Source organism: Microchirus variegatus (genome assembly GCF_963457635.1).
Source record: "Microchirus variegatus genome assembly, chromosome: 15".
Taxonomy (NCBI): Eukaryota; Metazoa; Chordata; class Actinopteri; order Pleuronectiformes; family Soleidae; genus Microchirus; species Microchirus variegatus.
In genome coordinates this window covers 8893375-8908735 of record NC_139816.1, presented here as the reverse complement: position 1 = coordinate 8908735, position 15361 = coordinate 8893375, and the positions used below count along the sequence as shown (strand labels likewise).

General features: G+C 41.9%; 1 protein-coding gene across 1 annotated transcript; it reads right to left on the bottom strand.

Annotated features, from left to right (window-relative positions):
• Window positions 1–4735: 4735 nt before the first annotated feature.
• Window positions 4736–13828, bottom strand: htr5ab (5-hydroxytryptamine (serotonin) receptor 5A-b; the record flags this gene model as incomplete). The annotated part of the gene is made up of 2 exons (XM_083901694.1): window positions 4736–5068; window positions 13118–13828. The coding sequence occupies 2 exons, from the start codon at window positions 13826–13828 to the stop codon at window positions 4736–4738; spliced, it is 1044 nt and encodes a 347-aa protein (XP_083757820.1).
• Window positions 13829–15361: the final 1533 nt, after the last annotated feature.

Genomic DNA, 15361 nt, shown 5'->3' with positions numbered 1-15361 from the left:
CCTCGCGCTTCGGAGGAGACCGGGCCGCACTTTACTGTCGAGATAAGACGACAGCGGAGTGGCCTCCGCCACGTTCGCTTCAGCCACTTTTGTTCTGTGGGGTTACTTTGCATTACTGCAGTTACAGAAACAATTGCAACAGTTCCTGAAAGCTGAGAAAGTTGTGTGTCAAAACCAATGTGTGTGATTATTGCGGTAATTTCACTCGTGCCGTTGCAGGAAGCCGGCGAATCAGCGTCTTTTCGGCCCTTTTCCACTATGGTCCCAGCTTGTCTCGCCTCGACACAACACAGCACGGTTTAGGTTGGTTTTCCACTATAAAATAGTACTGCTATTAAAGCTCCCATAGAGTGGTCCTATCACACGTGACTTATGGAGGTCTACTTACATACATTAACTTGTTTTTATGGTCAAAAACCTCAGAGTTGCCGATAGAAATCTCTCCTCACTAAAGCTCTCGTCAGCAGCGCTGTTTCAGACTGAAAACTCACCCGTAGAAGACAGACTGTGTTGTGATTGGCCAGCCAGCGTAGAGCCTTCCCAACTGACTTGTAATTGGCCAATACCTGGAAGTGATGTAATCAGCACACCAGCTCTCAGAAGCGCAGCTCCCCCCTCTGGAACGGTGGATGCACTGCTACTCATTATCAAAACATTGTTTTCAAGCTCACATAGAGTGGTCCTGTTGCACATATATGTTAGTTATGGAGGTCTACTTGCATACATTAACTTGTTGTTATGGTCACAAACCTCCTAGTTGCTGTAAACGAGCCGATAGAAATCCTCTTTTCTGACGGTGTTTCCCAGCCGCGAGATTTGAGACTCAACTCTCTCACCCAGAAGACAGACTGTCTTGTGATTGGCCAATACCCGGAAGTGACATATTCAGCACACCCGCTCTCAGAAGCACAGCTCCCCCCTCTGGAACGGTGGATGCACTGCTACTCATTATCAAAACATTGTTTTAACAATGTTTAAAAATAGCTTCGTCACGACTCCCATCCGCAGTCCCTTTTATGACTTTGACCCTGAGTCGGACCCAGAGTCAGAAGACTGTCGCTCATGAAACACCTTCACAACGGGAGGACATTTTCACAGGACATTTTCTGGCCCTTTTATGATTAAAATAAGCCAAAAAAAAAGTCCAGACGGACATTTTGAGGCTTAGGTGTTAAAGAGTTCAACGCATACTTGTATTGTTTTATTACTTTTATCTTTGTCTGCTCTATAAATATGACACAATATATTTACATTGTATATATTATCCAGTTTTGCAGTAATATTATTGAGAATTGGTCATTTTGGGGAACCGGCTAGTCCACAGATTTTTCAAATTTCAAAACAGTTTCAATTTCAAAACAGTTTCGGATTCAAACAGTGTTCAAATTCAAAATTTAAAACTCAAAATCTGGCGTTCATCTACAACTAAATTTTTAATGTTTTTCTTCATTTTAAATTGTTAATACACTATTTTAACATGTAGTAAATTGTAAATAACTGCCAGATATTGAAAGTTATTCTGGAAAAATGGGCAAATGCACTTAGTTTAACGACATTTTCTGGCCCTTTTATGGTTATAATAAGCAAATGAAGAGGTCCAAACAGACATTTTGAGGCTTAGGTGTTAAAGGGTTAACTGAGACTGGACTTGGCAAAGTGTTTCATGCTCTCTTATCGTGCTATAAATAAACAGGAACATACCGTTTGTGTGCGGAGAGATTACAAATATGCAGAACAGACGTCATTGTTGTTAAAACATTTAATAAAACAAGAATCCTCACGATATTTGGCCACAAAATGTCATCCGGGCTTTGTGTGGTGACACGTGTGCGTTTCTATCACCGTGTGCACGTTGTCATGAGGTGGATTGTTGCATCTATATTCCTGTAGCCAGTAGCTAAAAACGTTTGTCTTGCCAAAAGGCAGCTGGTTCTAATCCAGTGTCAGCTCGGCCAGACACAATTTTCCTGCTCGCTGTCTTCCCTGAAAACATAGACTGATGAGATCCTTTGAACAGCGGCCAGATCACTCCTGGCCATTGCGCGGCTGCACGTGCTGTCCGTGACGCAGCGAGCGTTTCCAGAGGTTGTTTAAAAAAAAAAAAAAAAAAAAAAAAAATTGGCCTCCAGTTCATTAAATGAATATGCATTAAAACTAAAGAGCTCTCTCTTTCAGTCTATTCAGGCTCGTGTGTCTGTCGCTAATTCTCATTTATTGTCCGTTTTCCCACACAGAAATATAGCATGCATTGCACACGTTCCAAAAACAAACAAATAAATACATAAAATCACTGACACGGCTACACATGATCGACATAAATTCAAAATGTACTTTCACTTCGTGGTCAGGATCACAAAAAAGGTGCCTCTAGTAAATTAGCGAGTGATAAACAACACAGTTCTGCAACACGTTTGCATTTCCTGAGATGGGTCGTCACACAGAACAAGACCTAAAAAAAAAAAGAAAAAAAAGGAGGGCGGAAGGATGAATAATCCTCCATCCTCACCGCTTAAATAACTGAATCCTAATAAACACACGGATAAAAGTGCCAAGTCATTTGCTTTTTTTTTTTTTTACAATATCTCTCCACTATATTCCATGCATTTCATTATTTTACCACAGAACATGACAACCATTAAAAAAGTTGCTTTGTTTTCTTTTCACTTATGTTCCTTTTATTGTGATATATTACCCATTTTTTTTTACATGTCGTCTTCTTTTATACGATTGATGATGTTTCTCCAGTTGCCCATGGCAACGTGATAGCGAATAAACATACAGTTAAAAAAGTATAAACTAAATTAGAAACAGGCGAAGGCCGCGAGGAGAGAAAATGTACAGGTTAATTATTAATTAAGCCTGGATTGGAAAGAACATTGCTGCTGTCTTAACAATTAAGAGTCTCATTTCTTGCAGAAACGAATCAATTATATCATATTTTACTGAATACGCTCAGTGCTGCTGCTCTACTCGGAAAACAAAGCATCTCAAAAGCTTTGTTTTCTTTTTCTTTTCGCACAGGGGATTGACTCAGTTCTCAGCTTTGGGCCACACCAGAGAAGGTTTGCAAAAAGAAGTCCATTTGAATGGAATTCTGTGAATTCTGACCCTAATTCTCGCTTGATAGCTCGTTTGAGGTCTTCTTGAATAGAACTCGACGTTAACTGTGGTGAATTTTGGTCCCATTTAGAGGAAAATGGATGATGAAGCAGATGACAGCTGGTATTGCCCACTAGGGGGAAACTTCTGCTTGCAAACTCTCAATCGGCCAAATTGCTCCGGACTCAGATTTGCTCAATCGATGGTCTCAGAGTTGATTGATGTTTCTCACTTTGGTGCAAAACATCAGCCTGTTGTCTTCTCTACTGTTTTCTCACTACACTCTTAGAAATAAGGGTTCCAAAAGGGTTCTCCTACAAGGGCTGAGGTTCTACCTGGAACCATTTTGCTTCTGAAAAACCCTTTCCAGAAGAAAGAGTTTTTCAAGGGTTCTTGGTAACACTAATGGTTCCAGTAAGAACCATTTTGATCCAGAGAACCCTTTAAAACCCATTTCCTGAATAAAGGGTTAGTCTCACTATGATCCTCTTTCTGGTTGAGTGTTGATTGGAGCATTTTGGAATTAGACCCCAGCAAGTCAATTCTTCTCTGCAATAACTGAGTTTAAAGTGTTTGTCTCTCCATTGCTGTTGGGTTTCTCTTAATATTTGAAGGTTTCTGGCCTTGAGATAACGTCCGTTGTAATTTGGCGCTATACAAATGAACTTAACTCAAAAACTAACAAAAGCATATTATATTATACATACTAAGTTTCAATGTCTTGTGAGAATCATTTTACTTCTTCTTTAAAAGCATAACAAGGGACAAGGACTGCAAAAAAAATGCTACTGCTAGACCTAGTTCTTTCTTTAGATAGACAAATGCTGGCTGAATTAACCTTGTGATCATGAAAATTTGGAGTTTTTTTTTTCCGCTTAATGGTGACAGTACATGTCAACTCTTATTTCTTACTATATTTGTGCAAAACAAATCACATACATATAGCACAACTATTTGCTGAGGATCCATTTCTCATGCTCACATTACTGTATATTACACAATAAAACTCCTGCGAAGCTTCACTCGCCGACTCTCTGTGGTGACACTCTTCCTGAAGAAAGTGGCAATTTGTGTCGAGAATAAGAGAATCTGCAGTTTATTCTTGGTCTGTTGTTTATGAGGTTCATTTTGCACCTTCAATACAAGATATATTTATTTTAAATTTGGCATCCAGCTCTTTTAGCCTTGGAATGACTCCCAACTGCTTCACATGATGATACAACTCTTTACGAGGGGTAAAAAAAAACATGCTTTTCTCCCCTTATAGGCCTGAAATGACGGAGATTTCGAAAACCAAAAGCGTAGACGGCGCCCGTCTTCTCGTCTTCGCCACAACACGACCAATTTATTCGTCTCCTTGTAGATATCATCCTTCAACCGTTTGTCTCGGTCCAGCTGTGCAGCTATCTCAGTGTGGCAATAAACAAAAACACATCATACATAGAAATAGCACATTTTAAAGACAGTTTTTTTTTTTTTTTTCTTCAGACACACAGTTCGTGGGGGTTGTCATCCATCTGCGGGGATGATGATGGAGTGATTTGAAGAGACAGTCCTTGTCTGTGTGGAGGAGGAGTAACTCTGTGGAGTGCATGCTGGTGTGTATAGTGCGTCAGTGTGTGTGTGCGTGAGTGCCTCAGCGTTGCCGGGAGAAGAGGTTCCTCAGAGCATTGTTGTAGTTCTTATTAAAGGCGGTGTATATGAGTGGGTTGAAGAAGGAGTTGGAGTAGCCCAGCCACAGGAAGATGCTCTTCCAGATGGGCGGGATGTCGCAGGAGCACAGCGGCACAATGAGCTCCGTGATGAAGAAGGGAATCCAGCACAGTACAAAGACACCGATCAAAATGCCTACCATCAGCGCTGCCTTTTTCTCCTTCTGCTCGCGCCATGTGTCCCCGTCTGTCTGGAAGGTCACAGTGGCGTGGCGCACAGTAAACACCATCTGGGGCTGCTGTGTCTCCTCCTTTACCTAGAAAGCAGCCGATCACAGGGTAAACGAGTCACTCCATTGATCCGTTAATCGATCTGGCAGCCATAGTTAGCGCTACAATGAGGTCACACAGCTAAATACACAGTTCATATGTGAGAAAATAGAGGCTGAGAACATATGAATAAAATTCAAAGGCTGTAAATGGTCCCTCTTCATCGTTGTGTTAGGGAATTTTAAGGCGTATCTTAAAAATATGGCTTGATGATGTCATGGAGCCATATTTAGCATAACCCCTCCTCCACATCTGTAATGATATTAAAGGGGAATGATGGTATTTTATTATTTACCTGGGGCCTATGTTTATTAATGTGGGTGTGTACGTGTGTAGTCCAGTAGATCGCAGTGTCTGGCAACTCTGAGGTCTCACGTGATCTTGCGTAGTCTCGCGAGACTGGAGATGGAAACGTTGTCCTGGAGTAAAGACTTTGAACTTTTGACACCATGCACTGGTAATGTTGCCACTACAAAACCAAGCACTTTTTATGGATATTACCATACTGCATAGAGCTGAAACAATTAATCGATTATTATTGAATAACTAAATTAATCCTCAACTATTTTGATAATCGATGAATCGGTTGGAAGCTTTTTTTCATGATTAAAACAAGATTTCTGATCGTTTTAGCTTCTTAAATGTGAATATTTTCTTCGTTTCTTTGCTACAAATAACAAAGAAATCATTCAAAGTGAATCATTTTGGTTTGTGGACAAACAAAACGTTCTAGAACATCGTCATTACGAGGTTTGACAAACACTGATCAACATTTTCTGACATTTTATATCAATTCATCGAGAAAGTAATCGACAGATTAATCGATTACAAAAATAATCGTTAGTTGCAGCTTTGAGCTCAGCCATCGCCACCTGTCGCCATCTACTGCTCCAATTATGAAACTACTATTCACAGACATTTGCAAACATAGGGCCCAGGTCGTAAAATACCCAGAATTCCCCTTTAAAAGCCTCAGCATACTTTACTAATGGGTTTACCCGTTACCCGAGTAACCGCACCTGCTTCTACATTACCGCCTTTGCCTTTGCCACCTAACTAGCGAGGCTCCCTCTGCCGCTGTATTTAAAATTCCTAAAGATGAGGAAACAAAGTACAAAGAAGAGCAGAATCCTGCTGTCACAGCGAAATGTCACAGACACAAAGTCTGTGGCACAGCACACCAGACACAACACACACACACACACACACACACACACACACACACACACACACACACACACACACACACACACACACACACACACACACCAAAGCAGCTCAAAACATCTCTACATGTTTAATGATACCGGAGATTTCACATTTATATTCTGTACATACACAGTGGCGTTCACCTGCTTTGGTCCCCACTAAAGCGTGTGTGTGTGTGTGTGTGTCTGTGTCAGTGGGGGCGACAAAGTCATAATATATATATTTCTTTATCGCTTTAAGCAGACGTTAACAAACATAGGTCAAATAAAAGAATCAATTAGTCGAGTGGAAATTTTCACGGCCGCTCAACAAAAGATGGATTACGGGCTGCTAAGTAGAAGTGTGAATCGACAGGTGGATCAGCAGCATACTGCACACACACACACACACACACACACACACACACACACACACACACACACACACACACACACACACACACACACACACACACACACACACACACACACACAGGGCACAGCATGTCTTAATCTGCATTAGTTTGCCAGCAGCAGCCCATTTTCTGCCATTTTACAAAGAAAGGGGGGGAGAGAAGCAAATGTCAACATTAATCTTCTAACTTTCGCCTCCCTCTCTCCTCCTCTGCTTGTTCGCCAAGCGAAGCTCTCACAGCTCACTTTATGTTTCTGTTTTCAATCGCACTCGTCCGGGTCATTCAGAAAGTGCCGTTAAATCTTTCACACCTCTAAACGTGTCAGGTGTAAAGCAAGCAAGCGTGCGCTAGCGCGGATACACTGAGACTGTTTTGTTGTGCTCAATATTTAAAGACGGAGGGAACTTTCTCGCTCTGTAGGGAAACGTTTTTTTTTCTTCTTCTCCCTTGAATCACTTCAGGTCAGCGGGGGCCCCACGGCCGAGAAGACGGATGAAGAAAATCCATTTGCCGCAGAGGCCATAAGTTAAAAGCCTAGTGCTGTTGGGAAGGAGGTTTTCGAATTCAATGGGCGGTTTAAGACACCCCAACATCATCCGCTGTAGATGTTGCAGTAAAGCTAAAATGGGCACTTCGCTTGCGAGCCCGCCTTTACACAGCAGATCAATGAGGTTATTATGTGCTTTCGTGCGAGGATGCCGAGACTCACCTTAAATGCCTTCAAACTACATCTGTGGAGAAATCTTATCCGATTCCTATTATCTGATCTTTTCTAACATGGCCCGGCCGGTTATCTCTTTTATTTACCGTATCAATTTGTGTGATGATTCTGATTTAAAGCAGAAAGAAAGTACACTCTTAGAGATAAAAGTGCTAAGTAGAACCATATAAGGTTCTTCGGCTTGTCCTCATAGGAGAACCCTTTTTGGCTCCAGGTAGAACCTTTTTTTGTAAAGGTTCCACCTGGAACCCTTTTGGTGGGTTCAACCAAGAACCCTTTTAAAACCCTTTATTCAGGAAAGGGGGTTTAAAGGGTTCTCTGGATCAAAATGGTTCTTATTGGAACCATTAGTGTTACCAAGAACACTTGAAAAACCCTTTCTTCCAGAGAGGGTTTTTCAGAAGCAAATGGTTCCAGGTAGAACCTCAGCCCTTGTAAATGTAAATGTAAATGTAAATGTACTTTATTTATACAGCCCTTTACAACAATCCTTTCGGTGATCCAAAGTGCTTTACAAGAAATAAATAAATAAAGAGGAAACAAATAAAAGTAATAAAAACAATAAAAACAATAAAATAGTGCATTGTAGAAGAACCCTTTTGTGGAACCCTTATTTATAAGAGTGTATGAGAAAGATGATGCCTAATTATTCTTATCAATTTAAAGGTTGAGCAGAACCAAGAGAGTCACGAGAGACTAATGAATGTATACTAGATTGAACAGAATAATGTGATCTTGAAATGGTCTTTGGTGCTTGGACATGAATGGAGGTTTGGGAGGATATGAAAAGCTGAGGTCTTCTGCTTCTGAGCAGCAAACTACAGTCGGTAAACCCTGAAGTGGTGTAGTGGCGGTGGCCGGTGACCCCGATGAGACGGATGATGAGGGATGAAAGACGATGCATGATCATGATGATGATGATGATGAGGAGGAGGTGGAGGGCGTGTGCGTGACAGCAGAGCCCGGAAAACTGCGGGGTAGAAAGAGACGACATGTTATGAAAAAATAAAAATGACGAGATGATTGACTAATGAGGCAGATTGGGACGGATAAAGGAGCCGCTAATTAAGAGCTGATCGAGGCATTGACACGCAGGGAAATGACAGCAAAGAAAGTGACAGTGCTCACGCTTGAGAGGAGGCGAAAACAAGAAAGTGAGTGTTCTTTTGGGGAACATAAAAACATCTAAGGTCCTCTCCGCGGGCCTGCGTTTAATTTAAAGTATCTGGTTTATTTGTTTGTACCTATTTTTTAAAGATTCATGAAGAGAAAATCCCAAAAATATTATCTTGGTTTCCATCCGTTGATGTTAAGTGACTACACTCTTAGAAATAAAAGTGCTAAGAACCATAGTAGAACCATATAAGGTTGTTCGGCTTGTCCTCATAGGAGAACCCTTTTTGGTTCCAGGTGGAACCTGTTACCAAGAACCCTTTTAATTAAAACCATTTATTCAGGAAAGGGGTTTTAAAGGGTTCTCTGGATCAAAATGGTTCTCACTGGAACCATTAGTGTTACCAAGAACCCTTGAAAAACCCTTTCTTCAGAAGCAAATGGTTCCAGGTAGAACCTCAGCCCTTGTGGAAGAACATTTTTGAAACCCTTATTTCCAAGAGTGTATTGAGAGCAAAGTGTTATCCCTCTGCTTCTTGCACTCGTGGGATTTCTCAAGACTGACCTTTTATTCACTGCACCTGTTTTCGTTGCGTTCACCTTTTGTCTTTACGCCAACTTTTCCACCCACTCGTGTGTAAAAACATTCCACATCAAAGTTTTTGTGTTTTTGTGTGTGTGTGTGTGTGTGTGCATAAAAACAAACTGCTGCTGCAGAAACCCCGGTGATATTCTATTCTCAGTGTGACTACTGACTGAGGTGGAGGTGTAACAACAACTCAATCCAAGCCGATGTAAACAAAATTATTCTTAGTTTCGGGTAATTATGAACGAATGAAAATATAATTACGGCATGTTAATTTATTCCATTTCTGTTGATGATTCCCCTCCGAAAAGGATTTCTTTTTCTAGTGCCTCATCTCATCTCTTTGCTCTGACATTATCCATTTCCTGAAACTACATACATCACCTATTTGTAAAAAAAATATTTTTTATCATGCCCTTTAATCTTTGCTTTTGTCAAAGTACCAGCAAAATAGTTTTCAGCTGTGCTAACATCATTGCACAAGGGTTTTCTAATCGTCCAATAGCCTTCTAACGCAATTAGCAAACACAATGTACCATTAGAACACTGGAAATGGGCCTCTATACACCTATGCACATATTCCATTAAAAACCAGACATTTGCAGCTAGAATAGTCGTTTACTACATTAACAATGTATAGAGTGTATTTCTGATTCATTGAATGTTATATTCATTGAAAAAAAGTGCTTTTCCTTCAAAAAATAAGGACATTTCTAAGTGACCCCAAACTTTGAATTTTTTTGCCAGGAAAGCCCTGCATCATGACCTCAAGTCAAGTCACTTTAGCCCAACTTCACAAACACAGTTTACCTTCTATCCTTAGGAAAAACACAAAAAATCCTTTAAGAGGGGGAAGTAATGGGTGAAACCTCATGAAGAGGAACCCCTCTTGGTAGGTGTCACATGTACAGGAACACAATAGGATAGATATGAATTGCAACGGAAACTTTCAGAGGTGACGGAGTCCACATTAGAATATGTCTTTGACGTCCTTGAGTGGGCGTTGCTGATGGATGGATGTGCGGGCGGTTTATTATCCCGAGCGTTGATGCCACTGGTCATATCGGTGACACTCGGCGAGGCTCGCTGCCTCGGCTTGTCGAGCTCACAACGCCGGGGAAATGATGAGAGTAAACTTTGGCGGCGTAATGAGACGTGCATAATGCGACCATAAGCTGCCCGAAAAGCAAAATAACTAATAAAACATATTCAGTTTAATGGCTGTGGTCGTAAGAGTGATTGCCTGCGTAATAAAATCTGACATAAACAGGTCATTTTGCCCCCCCGATAGGTGTCATTTGCTCGCACTTCTTCCAGATTGTGCTTCAGCGTGTTTAACGGTGAATCTAATTACACACATATACACCTGGTAAATATGTGTATGGGTCACTTTCAGAAAGGAATTGTACTGATGATTGGTTCTAGCTTTAAATAATGGGTATTTGTCCATTATAGGTGCACACAAGCTTAGAGGGGACAGGTAACCTTCACATTCTATATTTTTCAATTAAATATGCAATGATAAAATGTATATTAGTGTCATACGTATTATTTCCCAGGGAAATAAATGGCGTCCATTTCCTGGAGTGGCTCAAAAGTCATTCGTCCACACGCATTAAAAAGTCCGGGATATTTAATTTAAATACTGGTGCTTCTTAATTTCAGGCAAACTGAAGTTACACACACACACACACACACACACACACACACACACACACACACACACACACACACACACACACACACACACACACACACACACACACACACACACACACATATCTAGTATGAGATTACCAGGAGCAAACTTGGAAGCAGATGAATTATCGAAGGGAAACATTTCATTTCTGCACTTCCTTTAAAAGCTCCCCTCTTTCTGAATATGGATATTTTGCGAGATATTCTCGAAATGTTCCGACAGTAAGTGATTTCCAGCTTTTCACAGGTAAAAGAAGACGTCTACTCTCAAATGTGTCAAAGTGGCGTCGAAACTGTCATTAATTTCTTTCAGGGGTCCGTTCTTAAAGTGCGTTTCAGAACCATCTCTGCAGGTAACAAGTGGGTGCAAACTCAATTTTTTATGGGGGAAGATTTTCCCTGAATAAATGTTTGCAAAAGCAGGCAGAACAGATCTACACTTTTGTGTCTGCTGATTACACAATTGCCACCGCCAGGAAGGTGAAGCGGCCCATTAAAGATGCTGCAGGTGGTATTTATAGCCTTCCGCCCTCTGCCTGCACACATTATCAAGCTAGTGGTGATGAGCAGGATGGCTTCAATTATTTGAATGTTCATACATCAGATACTTATGTGTCCCCTGATTACTGATGAAAAAGCTCATCATCCAAAAAGAATTAATAACGTTTGTGCGTCAGGGTTATCCGCCATTTTACAGGCTAATCAAGTATTTCCTTTCATAGTTGCTCGTACTCGAACAATCTTGAGTCCAAACTCCAAGTGTGATGATATATGATGAGTGTAGAATGAAGGAAGTTGCAACTGTGAGCTGAAGGTGCTTGATTCAAATGATAAATGGGTGACTAAATAATGCAGCCTAATGCTTTGTTTCATTGTCTGTGATATTCGTATTTAGAGTTTTCCCGATGTTATTTGTCGTCCAAACCCTGCTGTTTTATAGCCGTGCAAATGGAGATCTTTAAAAATGCTGCTCGCTCCATTTTTGTTAGAAAACTTGAGGGAAACTGTGGGCTGTGTTTAAGTATGGACGGGCAAAAACTGAAACCCCACAGTGTCACCATCTCTGATTCTTCACCCCCATGTCACGTCAATCCTTCCCACAAGAAAACAAGTGGCCCCAGCTGCCAGTGTTTCCACTGAGTGAGTTTTTGTGTTTCCATTAGAAAGAGTACAAGAGCACCACTACTGGCCCTAACTGTTCCATTTCTCTGTACCCTTCCCTTGGGGTTACCATAGTAATGGTACAGTATGGGTGGAGCTAGACCCACAACAGTTAGCTGATTGGGTGACAGAAAAGCGCTACTCTCTAGGCTGACCGGTCTTTCGTCAAAGCGCCCTTGGTCATTTCACATGCAAAGCTTCACGGCTTGTTGAGAAAAAACAGCCACAAACTGAGTAGGAAATAACTGATGAGCTGCTGGGACGTCCTCCTTTGTTGTCTTCTGTTGTGCCACGTGTGATGTTTGCTGTCGTTGTGCCGCTACCACGTCACGCTTCCTATCTTCCTTGTTCTCAGGCAAAATGCGAGCCTAACTGAGGGCCTTACTGTTCCAAAATAATGGAAACACAGCATATGAGTCTGGAAAGGGTGTAAGGGCAATTACAAACAGACCTACAACCAATCAGACCAATGATCCAGATGACATATGCAGAGTAAGGTGTCAATAATGGTGTCTAGAAAGTCGCTCAATATGGAACAAACTGACAACTGCTCCTTGGTGGCCGCCATGTTAGATGTATACATAAGCTGCTTGGTTATTTAGGAGAATGTGGAGTTAGCCAAAACTAGCATCCTCGCCCGACGCGACCGCACAGCAAATTCAAATCACTGGCAGACGGCCAAGTCCAACGTTTCCGTGTGTTTTGTTAACTTTGTATTCTAGTGTCATGTTGGAGAATAGCTCAACTTCATTATCTGTCCAAACAAACAATTATCCCTTCCCATGGTGCACCATTGTTGTTTGCCTACCAGAACAGGCAGTGATGTTTTTGTCTTTGTCACATCGGCACCTGTAAACCTGGCATGCTTTTGTCAGCCCTGAAAAGTGGGTCTTTGTTTTTGTGTCGACAAAGGTGTTTTTAAAACGTCCATTTTCTGAAATACCCACCTACGTGTGGACTGAGTTCCAGTCTCGCTTGTAAAAGAAATGTTAATCTCAGTGTGACTTCCCCGTTAAGTATTAATATACATTTAAAGGAGGAGGAAAGACCACACTTTAATATTAGAAAGGGATTATTATGATTTATGACTCATATAAATGAGGGTTTGTTTCAATATAATTGACATTTTAAAAGAGGAAAAAATGAGTAATCACCTCAGCCATGGGTGTAATTGTGTTGTTCTTCCGGGAACCGATGCGAAACTTTGCAGCTTTGTAGATTTTCCAGTACACAAACAGCACCACGCAGAGAGGGAGGTAGAAGGCTCCGAAGGTGGAGAAGATGGTGTAGGAAGGCTCCTGGCTCACCTGGCACTTCATCCCCTCTGAGTACGTCTCCCCCCAGCCGAAGAGAGGCGACAGCGAGATGATGGAGGACAGCAGCCACGTGAGCGCAATCATCACGTTGGAGATCTTCTTGCGCGTCTTGAGCGTGTACTCCAGGTGCCTGGTGATGGACCAGTAGCGGTCCAGCGCGATGGCCGTCACGTTCCAGATGCTGGCCGTGCAGCAGAGCACGTCGAAGGAGATCCACACCTGGCAGAGCACGCGGCCCAGTTTCCACAGCCGGCCGTTCAGCTCGTGGACGAGGCTCAGCGGCATGACCAGGGCGGCCACCATCACGTCGGAGATGGCCATCGAAGCCACGAGGTTGTGAGGAACGCGGTGGAACGTCCTCACCCTCAGAATGGTCACCAGGACCAGCAAGTTCCAGACAAAGGTGGCCGCCACCAGCATCGCCAGCAACGTGAGAGTGAGCACACTGAAGACGGAGAAGGGCCGGTAGATGTTGCCCCCCGAGTCGTGACTCGGGTCTGAGGCACCGCTGAAGTTAGACGTCAGTATGCTGGTGTTGGGGTACGTCATGGTCGCTGCTCACTGCCCCGCAGCCACGGACCAAGGCGATTCAAAGACAGTTTCTGTAGACACTTGATGCATTCTGCACAAAGGAGACAGTTATTATTAGTACTGTAATAGTAGAAGTGGATGTTTATTCAGTCATGCCAATGTGATAAAAACAGAAGTGACTGAAAAAGCACAGACACAAAACAACAACATGTGTGGCTGTTGTATATTATTCCCCAATAATATGCTCCTTTCTGAAGAGGAAAATTAAGAAAAGTAAGAAAATATATACATAAAATGTATTTATACTGTGTCTCAGCAATGTTAGAAACAAGACAACCTCAAAAATAGCACTGCATATCTTTTTTGGGGTGGGAAAATCAAAAGTTGATTTGCATCATTCCATAATTCCAACAACAGAAATCCATCTCCATTTAATGCTATATCTGGAAGTGATTTATTATTGATTATTAGATATATTTGGCATTATTATTTTGTAGTAAACCAAATTTTCAGTCTTATTGATGATGTGTATGGTGCTTTTCTGCAGTTAATTTTTTTTAGTTTAGTGTTGTTTTCAATGTCCAAGTCAGGCTTTTAGCCAGCAGGGCGTCCAGGCGTCCTGGGGAAGAAATTAGACGCCTTACTTTTAGGCAGGACGCCCTATGTTTTCCTTCCGTTTCCCCTAGTAACCACCGAAATGATGTTGTGATGACGCGCGGGTATAGACAGGCGCGTGCTGGCCGCAAAAGATACGTTTGGAACACCAATAAAACGATTCCAACAAGATGTGAGTACATGGTGGAACATCACATATTAGTTGCGCAAAAGCGAAACTTGGCTGCAGCGCAGATTATGAACTCCCTGCGACAGAACTCTCTTCTCTCTCTCTCTTTGAGCAGTTAACTAAAGAGATCAGCTCATCTGATGCATCTGTTATTCCGTTAATTACAGCGCTAAAGCGTCTTCTAAAGAAAGAATGAGACCACGGAGTAAAAACAATGAAAAGTGCGCTTTTGAGAATCTGTCAACACGTTTTACTAAGATCTACTCGGATCCCGTGTATTTCAACGCGACTGTACTCGATCCTCGTCATAAACATCATTATGTTTGTGTCATATATGGATGTGTGGATAAAACTGCGCGAAGAGAAATTATCCATTGTGCGCGGGATACGGTGAGCCCGCTTACAATGCAATGCATATGGGTAAGGGGGCAATGGGGGGGGGGCACCCTCTAAAAATATCCTAGCTAAAAGCCTGGTCCAAGTACAATAAATACAGAAGTACTCAGTATGTAAAGCTTTATCATCTAATATTCACCTTGATCTGTACAGGCGTGCTGCTGATTCTCATCTCTGTGTAGTTTCCATGACATTGGAAACTACTGTCAATATTTCATTTTACATAATTATGCAGAAAAGGGGGAGGGACGTGACTCTCGCAAGAAAAAAAAGCGACTTTCACAGTCACTCGTGCTTCAGTGTCATTCTCAAGTGAGGCAGTTTAGTGATTTGCTGACAATGGTAAAACCCACTTGAGTTTCTCGTTTCAG